The sequence below is a fragment of the Cucurbita maxima genome, unplaced genomic scaffold (assembly GCF_002738345.1).
Source record: "Cucurbita maxima cultivar Rimu unplaced genomic scaffold, Cmax_1.0 Cma_Scf00026, whole genome shotgun sequence".
Taxonomy (NCBI): Eukaryota; Viridiplantae; Streptophyta; class Magnoliopsida; order Cucurbitales; family Cucurbitaceae; genus Cucurbita; species Cucurbita maxima.
Genome location: NW_019272042.1, coordinates 935,744 through 946,717, shown reverse-complemented (window position 1 = coordinate 946,717; position 10,974 = coordinate 935,744). Strand labels below are relative to the sequence as shown.

General features: G+C 35.5%; 2 protein-coding genes across 2 annotated transcripts in view; one reads left to right on the top strand and one right to left on the bottom strand.

Moving 5' to 3' along the window:
- LOC111499363 (protein SIEVE ELEMENT OCCLUSION B-like) overlaps positions 1 to 794 on the bottom strand; it is a 4,728-nt gene extending 3,934 nt beyond the window's left edge. The window contains exons 1-2 of the mRNA XM_023150937.1: positions 496 to 794; positions 315 to 410 (exon numbers count right to left, since the gene is read on the bottom strand). Of these exons, the coding sequence (XP_023006705.1) occupies positions 315 to 410; positions 496 to 723 (324 nt within the window). The 5' untranslated portion in view covers positions 724 to 794. The remainder of the gene's footprint in view (positions 1 to 314; positions 411 to 495) is intronic.
- A 6,178-nt stretch (positions 795 to 6,972) lies between these two features.
- Positions 6,973 to 10,973, top strand: LOC111499359 (protein SIEVE ELEMENT OCCLUSION B-like). Its single transcript, XM_023150934.1, has 7 exons — positions 6,973 to 7,417; positions 7,672 to 7,776; positions 7,857 to 8,305; positions 9,161 to 9,258; positions 9,354 to 9,487; positions 9,577 to 10,053; positions 10,171 to 10,973. The coding sequence occupies exons 1-7, from the start codon at positions 7,187 to 7,189 to the stop codon at positions 10,750 to 10,752; spliced, it is 2,076 nt and encodes a 691-aa protein (XP_023006702.1). The 5' UTR covers positions 6,973 to 7,186; the 3' UTR covers positions 10,753 to 10,973.
- The last annotated feature ends 1 nt before the right edge of the window (position 10,974 follows it).

Below are 10,974 nucleotides of genomic sequence, written 5' to 3'. Positions count from 1 at the left end.
TTTTTAAAAAAAAAAAAAAAAAAAAAAAAAACTATTATTTCAATTTTCTTCGACCTTCAATATTCAATTCCTAATTTTAGAAAAAGTTAAAACCATCCCAATTTATTATACTTTGAAAAATAAAATAAAAACACAAGAAATTGAGATGATGTTATTTTTATTTTTATTTTTTTGAAAATTGTAATTATTTTTTATATTTAAAATCATTGTTAAATTTATAAAAATAAAAATAAAGTTTTAAAATTTTAGTTTAAATTTTGAAAATATCAGTAAAAAGTAAATAACAACCCAAATAAATTTGTAAACTAAATAACCTTGATAGAAATTTTCTGAAGAATATCAAGCGGTGGATCAATTGTCACATTGGCTTTATATGAATCTTCGGAATATATAACACGTCCATCATGGCCCTACAAAAAAACAACTGAGTCATATATAAATGAGAAATCGAACGGAACCAGAACAAGAAAATATATAAAACATGTTGTAAGTTACTTGAAAAGAAGCTTCGTGGATTTGATCAACATAGGCAAAAATACTTTGGAGAAACGAAATGTAGTTATTGACATCGATTTTGACGGTATCATCGTCACGGTGCTTAGAATATATGTGACCTACAACGACGTCGTCCGATAGGTTTTTCAAACTCAACTCGTCCTTGTGAGTTTGAAGCCTAGGGTTGGCCATTGGGGTGGAGGGTATTTTTGGAGCTAAGACAGACATGGTTTTGTGGAAGGCTAAAAGATTGGAGATCTTGTCTGAAGGAGGAAAAGGGAATAACGTTGTTGTCTCTGTGTTTTGTTATCTTAACATTCATACCCTATTTATAACCCAAAATGGAAAGTAACATAAAGGTGAAGACACCAGCAAAAACAACTGTTTTTTGGTCTAAACAACAATCTACGTGAAGATTGAGCTTCAATAAATTGCCTTAGCGGGGCCACCTTGCCTTCCATCACAAGAATACCTATGAATAGTGAAAAAAACAAAAAGAAAAAGAAAAAGAACGTTGGAAAGTCAAATGTTATACTTTTATTGTCATACTGTATCGTTGTCAGCCTCACGATTTTAAAACGTGTCTGTTAGGGAGAGTTTTTCACATCATTATAATGTATGCTTCGTTCCCCTCTTTTAACTGATGTGAAATCTCACAATCCACCCTCTTTGGAGGCCAATGCCCGTTACGTATCACCGTCAACCTCACGAATTTAAAACGCATCTGTTAGGGAGAGGTTTCCACATCCTTATAAGAAATGTTTCATTCCCCTCTCTAACTAATATGGGATTCACACATACATTGTGTCTCGAGATAGATACGTTTAATTAAGTTTATATATCTAAATAAGTTGGGTATGGATAATTTTGTCTATATTAGATATACCATTTTAAGTTCATGTGAGATTTTGTTTGGGCCATAAATATTTAAATCGTCTAATTAACCTTAGTATTAGTGACATACTTTGACTCTGAGAATTAAAAATATATGAATTATATATGGCCTTATTTCACGTGAAAACATTTACTTCCTTTATTAATGTTTCAAATAACGAGTTAAACAACTTTTTTGTTCGACATTTAAGGATTATGTTGACATGACTAAAGTAAGAACATAACTCTGATACCATGTTAGAAACTACGACCCTCCACAATGATATGATATTGTTCACTTTAAGCATAAACTCTCACAGCTTAGTTTTTGGTTTTTCCAAAATACCTCGTACAAGATGTATTCTTTACTTATAAACTCGTGCATCATCCTCTTAATTAGTTAATGTGAGACTCCTCCCAATATAGACAAGTGTGAGCGAAATAAATTAATTTGAAAAAATTTAAAATGAATATTTGTCAATTAAGCTATGAACTTAAAATATATCTCGATCAAAAAGTTGGGAGCTTTGAACTTAATCTTTTTTTGTATTAGTTTATTTAGTTTTGGTATGGTGGCATGCATACCTGATTTCTCTTTGCATATAGCCTTTCATAAAAAACATGCAATAAAAGGTTGTAATGGATGGATTTGTATTTATTTATTGTTTTTTATTATTATTTTAGAGTTCTTTATTATTAAAGTATGGAAAAAGAAACCCTAAGTTAAGGAGAGATTTCAGGTTCAGCTAGGCACACCATCTGGTTTGTAAAGCTCATAAAGAACAAAACGAGTTAAAGTGGTCACTAAGTTTGGCATTTTGTTTTAAAAGAAAATATTCCTTGGAAGCTTTAATTCTAATTATTGATTTGAATTCTTAGTTAAATTTTAATAATAAGAATAAGTTTTTTTAAAAAATATATATATTTAGTAGTATTTACAGCTTAATTTTCAATAACTAAATGGTTGTCAACCTCATTTAATATAAAGTGTGTGTTTGAATCCTCTCAATCGCATGTTTATTGAATATGGTATAAAAGTTGTAACGACCAATGTCCAGAAATCGAACCAGGGTTTGAAATCTGGATTTGATACCTGATGGCTTCAACATTCCTTTGTGATATGGTCACGTTTCTTACTCCTTGTTTCTAAAAGTGAAAATCATCCCCACAGACCAATCCGAGTTTTTCAACATGTTTTGTTCTCACTCACATGCATCCTAGAAAATTTTCTAGGAGGTCATCCAACATAGAATTGTTTCAAGCAAAGCATGCTTAACTATGGAGTTCTTATGATTGAGTAACAAAACTTGGTTTATTCATGTACCTTTTCTTTACTTGAGTATCATCACAAAAGTCCATAAACCCTAAATTGGTATTCAGTCTAAAAAAATAGTGAACTCATAGAAGCATCAAGGAAACATTGGAAACACTATCCGTGATTCGATCTACTGTTGTAATGAGGATTTCAACCAATAAGCTATAAATATCGATATCATTTTTATTTTATCATCCTAACGATGTTACGTGCAAATCAGATTTGTAATGATGTCGTTGGAGAAGGTTCGAGGATCAATCCTTTCTTGAAGTTTTGCTGTTTGTGATGAACTAGTGAAGTGGTAGGGTTCTTGGTGGAACCAAAAACATGGGTTCACAAAGAAACGAAATGGGAAGAGAAAGGGGAAAAAAGATAGATATAGAGAGAAAATAAGGGTTTTGATTGTTTATTTGATTTAGATTATGTATTTATAGGTGTTAGAAGAATGGTAAATGAAGAGACAATAGTAAAGAGAAACCCTATCTAAAGAATAGTATTGTATTATTTTTCTTATTCCTAATAAGTGTGTGGAAACATCTCCTTAAAAAATGCGTTTTAAAACTGTGGGGCTGATGGCGATACATAATAAGTCAAACCAAACAATATTTGTTAGCTATGGTTACAAATAGTATCAGATCCAGACACCGGGAGATGTGGCCGTAAGAACGCTGACCCCTAAGAGGAGTGGATTGTGAGATCTCACGTAGGTTAGAGAGGGAAACAACACACTTTTTATAAAGGAGTGGAAACCTCTCACGAAAAGACACATTTTGAAACTGTGAGACTAACGGCAATACATAATAAGTCAAAGCGGACAATATATGTTAGTGGTGGGTTTGGGCGGTTACCGTAACACAAATTATTCAATTCCTAGAAAAAATTTCACCTTATAAGGATGAAAAGTGAAAAAGAAAGAAGAAAAAAAACATAGGACAAAGATCACTGCTGCTTAGAATCTATTCTTTCCTTAAACACAGGCAGTTGATGTTTCCTTATGCCTTTTAGTAAGGAACAAAGATCTGATTTTGTTTGGAGTAAAGAGCATGGTTGTTCTTACAAAGCACAATCCGACCAATAATTATCCTAATTTAATTGTTCTGTCCTCATTAATAATATACATAATCTTATTCCTGTCGAGGTTAAAGGGGTTAAGACCTTCAAATCCGGGAATTCAACTAATTATTAGTTCACTTGCTTTTACAAGTAAACTACTTTGTTATTCTTTTTGTCCCCTTAGAATCCCAACTTTGGGAATTCTTTTGAAATACTTTAACAAGCTTGTTGTGTGATTCTGACTGTTTTTTTCCTACTTTTTCCTAGCTTAGTGTGATGTCTTATTCAACACACTCTAATGCTTAATTTAGTAACGAGTCAAATTGATGTTCAACCGAGCATATAAGCTTGCATACTTTATTATAGGAATGGATTTTCATATTTGTACTGTAACAGTTCAAGCCCACCACTAGCTGATATTATCCTCTTTTGGTTTTTCCTTTCAGGGTTTCCCTCTAGTTTTTTAAAACGTGTCTGCTCGGGAGAGGTTTCTACACCCTTACAAAGAATGTTTCGTTCTTCTCTTCAACTGGTGTGGGATCTCACAATCCACCCCCCTTCGAGGCACAGCAAGAAATGTGGTATCAGAGCTAAACATCGGGTAATGTGCCAGCGAGGACAGTGAGCCTTGAAGGGGGTGGACACCAGGCGGTGTGCTAGCGAGGACGTTGGGCTTCGAAGGGGAGTGGATTGTCAGATTTCACGTCGATTGAAGAGAGGAACGAGTGTTAGTGAGGACGTTGGACCCTGAAGAGGGTGGATTGTGAGATCCCATGTTGATTGGAGAGGGTATTGAAGCATTCTTTATAATAATGTGGAAATCTCTTCATAGTAAATGCATTTTAAAAATCTTGAGAGGGAAGTCAGAAGAAAAAAGGCTTGAACGGTTACAAGTACTTCTTAACTACTCTACTAGAAGGAGCTCGGATAAGAAGGAGATTTAGTCTCGAAGAACTTGGTAACATGGTCCGGAGACCCGCCCACTACTACGACGAAAGAAGTCCTACCCTTTTCCTTTGTTACTTGTATTAGGGTTAAGAGGGTCACTCATTGATTAGTAAGCTGGTGGCGTTATGTGCTTCTTTATCTTCCTAAACATTGGATTCATGGGATTCCTCTTCAATCTCTTTACAGCTTCCTAAAATCCCAGCTACCGATCGGTCTTCGAATCTTGAATTGGAGTGCTTTGTGGACGGGCTCAAGGCTACAGTGTTTTGAGGGCTGGGCGACCCATGTTGACATGTGCACAAGTTGTAAAAAGATAGGAAAGTCTTTTCTAGCGATTTGTCTATCTCGATCGTTGTCGTGGATCTCATTTAACTAATAGGGAGAAACCTCGTTTCAATCTCTCTCCTTTCTTTTAAATAAGAATTTCTTTCTCTGTTAGAGGCTGGTCTTCGTGGATTAAACGAAAATCTAAGTGTGATATTATTAGTACCCGCATATTACTATCCCGACAACAACGATGATTACCTAACCCAACTATGACTACCTCATTCCAAACCCATGGGGGCAAATGCTAAAGCTCAGCATCTATCCTTACCTCCTATATGCTTTATGGTAAACCAATTTTCTATTGCTTTATCCAAAAGTGTCAAAAACCTAATTTTGGAATCATAAAAACGAATAAATTCACTTGCTACTAGTTAACAAGGTGTTGCCAAGCTCATTGTTGTCAGCTTTGGTCAATAAAACTCGGAGAAAGAGTCTACGTGTTTATAAGCTCAACGATATAGGTTCACGTTGGTAAGTTAAAAGCCTACTTCTAAGTTCTTTAACATATTACCAATAAACTTTTTACGTCGAATTTTTTATCAAAGAGGGAGATTCGCATGTGATATCGACAATTGCATGAAATCTAGTTCATTCATATAACACGTAACTCCATTTCTATAATGGTAAACTTTTAAGAACATACATATAAGTATCGAGATATAATTGTGAAAAATATACAGGTAGATCAAAATATAAAGATTAAAAATATAATCTCGATCGTAAGGTTGATGAATATATATGTTGTGCAGCTTTAATAATTTCTGTTTTGGAATCAAAACTTCTGTCGTTATAATGCTTTTCCACATATTCAAGTACGGAATAGAATCATGTTCAAGAAAAATGTAGCTCGGTATTCTTTAACACTTTCAACCCTCAAATTTTAAGCTTTCAAACCGACTTTTGTCTTTTTCCAACCGTAAGAAGAAAACTCATACTTATTAGGAGTGTACACGAGTTAGGTTGGGTTGAAGAGATTTTTTTTTTTACCTACTTAACATTTTGAGTTAGTTGAGTTGGTGGCCCTATTTTCATATAGAGTTTTGTTTCCAGGTTGGTTAGTATGGATAGTCGGGCAATTCTTTTTTTTAATTATTTAAAAAATCATACTTATTCACATTACATGTCACATTAATAGTTAAAATCTCATAAAACTCAAATGTCAAATATTTATAAGTCATGACGCATTACTAACATTTATACAAACGTTAAATATTTTTAATTTTCATAGTAAGCTTAAAAGTCAGGTTGAGTTGTGATCCGGGTTGATTAGATTGACTCGACTAAAACAGCTCTAACCCACGAACCGAACCGAATTTCTTACTTTCCAAAAATTCAACTCAACCCAAACTTAAAAAAAAAAAAAAAAAAATCTAACCCAACTCAATCTGAGTTGGGTAGTTCAAATGGTTCAAGTTATTGAGTCATATAAACACGCTTAATATTTGTATACAAAGATCAAGATTTGACTAATTCAATTGACTCATATCTACCAACTAGAGCATAGTTTAGTAAATAAAATATTGATTATCATCTAAAACATCAAAGGTTCAATCTCCTCCCGAGCAAATAATGGTTGGAAATTTGTACAATTCATTCCTAAAATGTAATTTCTTCTCTCTGCTTGGCAAGTACGTTTTATTTTATCAATTGCTCATTATGTATCGTCGTCAATCTCACAGTTTTAAAACGTGTCTACTAGGGAGAGGTTTCCACACCCTTATAAGAAATATTTCGTTCCCCTTTCTAACCGATGTGGGATCTCGCCGACCTCGTTCTTTAAATCTTGCCAAAGTGGATCTAGATCGAAAATTCAAAACTAAAAGAAGTTTTCCTCTAGAGTGATGTTTACATGGGAAATTTTTTAGTTAACTTCGTCACCCAAAGTATCTAAACAAAAGTCAAAAATAGTATATATTTATTCAATATAAGCTGCAGCAACTTCTATATTCTTTAAGCACTCAATGAAGCTTTGTAGAGAAACTTCATTAAAGCTTCATCTAAGTATCACCAATGAAATTCATTCTTTCTTTGAACAAAAACTCCTTCAAATTCTTTGCTTTTTCTCTAATTTTTCACCCTTATGAGAGAGCTATAAATAAGATACAAATCAAAGCCAAGGAATATACAATAAAATAGCATCAAACCAAATCTCTCTATCTTGACTCCAAACAAACCATGTCGTTACTTCGTTCCAAGAGCTCGGCCACTGCCTTGGCGCTTGCTTTATCACAGCAAACAGACAAGGAAGAGCCGGATCTAAAGCACTTGTCGGACGATGTTATCACGAATCGTATATTCAACTTTACGACTGACGAGGAGATGATGAAGATCGACCTTGATAACTACGTTGTGTTCATTGAAAACGTCCTCAAAGCCTCAGATCAAATTTGTGTAGCTTCTCATTGGGTTAGATTCACTTGCCTTCTCGTTGATCTCGAGTTTTTTTCTTATTATTCTATGCAAAGTACATTTAACAGAGCTTTTTCTAGTACTACCAATAATGCAAGGGAATGAATCTCATCTCCTTTCAAGTTCAGTGCTTAAACTTACGTCCCTTCAGAGATGGGGAGAGGGGCGAGCAAGAAAGCTCGTTCTTCCATGATAGAATCTATTTTACTTGATATTAAATTTTTAACGCTCGGGCCGCCCTATCATTTCAGGCACAAGGAAGCAAAGGGAATTTTGTATTGGCAGAGGACACCATGAATTATCCCTCCTCCCCAATTGATCCTCCAATCTGCACCCTTCATCAAATCTCATCAGAGGTCATTAATCAGCACAAAAACTTCTACATGTTTTTCCCAATTGGTATTGGAACTAATATGTTTAGGATATAAAATTTCAGATGGCATGTAAGCCTCCAGGGGTAGAAACAGTACACAAAACGACTCTCGACATTCTCTCGAAACTCACAAGATATCCATGGGAGGCCAAGGCGATGCTGATCTTTGCAGCGTTCATGACGAACTATGGAGTTTTGTGGCATCTCGACAATCACTCTCATTCGGATCCACTCGCTAAATCATTGGCAATGATCAAGCGAGTGGGTTTGCTGAGAAAGGAGTTGGAGTCTGTGAAGTATGGGCAGGTGTTTTTCAACCAAAACAGTATGATCTACAATTGTTTGAAGGCAGTTAAATACATAATTGAATTCAAGAGCTTATCAAAATATGATACAAAAGATGTGCCTGAGTTATCTGCAGCACTTCGCCGGATCCCATTGGTTTCTTATTGGATTATTCACATTCTCGTGGCTTCCAGCATTGAACTTCATTGCTATCTTTCAGGGGTCGAGTAAGTTTTTTTTTTTTTTTTCCTCGCTCTTCCACGCCACGAGTAGAGAGAAATTTTTCATATCAAATAATAAACAACGACATGAGAGGTTATACTCTAAGTGGACAATATCATATTAACATGAATACAGGTGGAGTTTCATTGTCCTCAATAATAGGTATTTAAGTCATGGTCTAAACTTAGTTGTGTCACAAACTTAGTGAGACTTGTGGATGAATCCCAAGTGGGACTAAAATGTGGCAAGCAAAAAGAGCTCTATCAAATCAGGTAGATTTGAATGGAGAGTAGACGTATCACGTCCATGTCGGGTAGACTAATACGAGAAGTATATCTTTGTTCAAGGGGAAGAGATTAAGGTGAGAGTGGTCTAACACCAAGTGCATTCCGTGTGGTTTCGTTCCATCTAACTTCTTTATATGAAGCCTTTTAGAGTGCTCAAAAAGTAATCTTCGAGAGTTGATGTGAGATCCCACATCGATTGGAGATGACAACAAAATATTCTTTATAAGAGTGGAAACATTTCCCTACCAGACGCATTTTAAAACCTTGAGGGGAAGCTCGAAAAGAAAAGTCCGAATAGGACAATATGTGCTAGCAGTAGGCTTGGTCTGTTACGACTTGTATCTACCGTGGACAATAACATATCACTGTAGAAGTCCATTGTCCTTATCATTTGATAACATTTTGTTTCGTTTGTTTTTATATATGGAACTCAATTCTAAATTCAAACGTTTTCTAAGAAAGATAAAAACCACCGTAAAAACGGTAAGATTTGAAACACAATTTTTAAAAACTAAACAGGTATCGAACGAGACTAAATTTTTCATAATCTAACGGTTGTTGGGGCAATTTCAGAGGTCAAACACAGAAATATTTGAATGAAATGACAGAAAAGGTGAGCACTTTAGTTTTGACACTTGAGAATCATATGCAGTTCATCCGAGAACAACAAGGTCAATTTCTTCTTCTCTAATGGAAGTTTTCTTGTAGCCATTTACTTAATAAGAAACTGAAGGAAAAGAAAAAAAAAATGGGTTCTGTTCTGCAGAAGAGGTAGAACTTTATCGATGGCTGGTCGACCAAACCGATCATTTTCCTACCGATGTCACACTGTTCCTTGCCAAGCTGATCAATGGCAAACACAAAGCCAGGCCTCTCATTAACTGTTCTACTCAATTGGAGGTCTTCAAATACATTCATTTACATTGCAAAAACTGATATGTTTTTCAAGAACATTTGAATATAGTTCAACACAATCTGTATGAATGCAGGAACATATTGAAGAGTTTATGAAGGAAAAGAAGTTGATATTGATAGTTTCAAGGAGTTTGAATTTTTCAAGAGAAGATCTTGAGATTCTTCAATCGATTTACAAGGAAGTGAAGAAGGAAAACAAGTTTGAAATGGTTTGGATTCCTGTAATTTCAGACCCTCCTAATGATGGTGATGAGGAAGCATATGAAGCTTTGAAATCTGAAATGAAATGGTTCGTAGTGCCATTTGCTACAAAAATTGCAGGTGTGAGGTTCTTGGAGGAGAGATGGGAGCTTAGAGAAGACCTATTACTGGTCGTTCTCGATACACAATCGAAAGTCGAATTCTCAAATGCTATCCATTTGACGAGAGTATGGGAAAAAGAGGCCATTCCTCTCTCGTACGACAGGGTAAAAGTTTTGATGAAGAAGAATTGGATTGATTCAACTGTTCTTAAATTTACCGACCAACCAAGGTTGAAGAGCTTGGTCGTGGTAACGTTCTTGTTTCTTGACTTCTGCATTTTGTTTCACTTTCTTAGAGACCTATCTCGTTTGACAACCATTTGATCGTTCAAAATCTAAGCTCATAACAACCATTCTTTGAACCAGATTAACCAGGAAAGGAATGTCATATTCTATGGAGGACACAATCCTAGATGGGTAAAAAATTTTGAAGAATCAGCAGAAGCCATGAAGAGAGATCCTGTGACCAGAGAAGAAGGAATTACATTTGAATTAGTACCCGTGGGACGGAACAACAAAGGCGAACATGATCCAGCCGTCATGTTTAATTTCTGGATGGCGCAACGGAGTTACTTCATTCTCAAGCATCAACTACATGGATCGACTGCCTCCGAAGATATTTCGCGGATGATATCTTATGAAACTGAGAAAGGATGGGCAATCATAACCAAAGGTCCGACAGTCGTGTTCATCGGTGGTGGCGATTTGATACTAAAAGCCATTGACGAGTTCCAAATATGGAAGAAAAACTTGCGTCAAGTAGGCTTCTCTGGTTCTTTCAAAGATTACTTCGACGAGCTCACTGCCAGCAGCCTTCACTGCACACATGTGAATATAATCGGGTTTAGTGGGTGGATTCCTCTGATCATCACCTGCCCTGTGTGTCGTCGCTACATGGGAAGCGGGATAAGATTCACATGCTGCCATGGCGGCCCTGATGTTCTTTAGACCATCTTATTCTTCTTCTACTACCGCTAAATAATACCATTTGGCTGCCTCTGATTATCACCTAAAGCCATGTGGGTTATACTAAGGATGTTCTTTTGTTCTCTTTATTCATCCTCTTCAATGGAAACCTCTGTATGATGAGCCTGCGATCCATTTGGTTCGTAGGCTATGTTTCATGAGTATAATAAACATCCAAGAGTTGAATGCTTGGAACTTAAATAT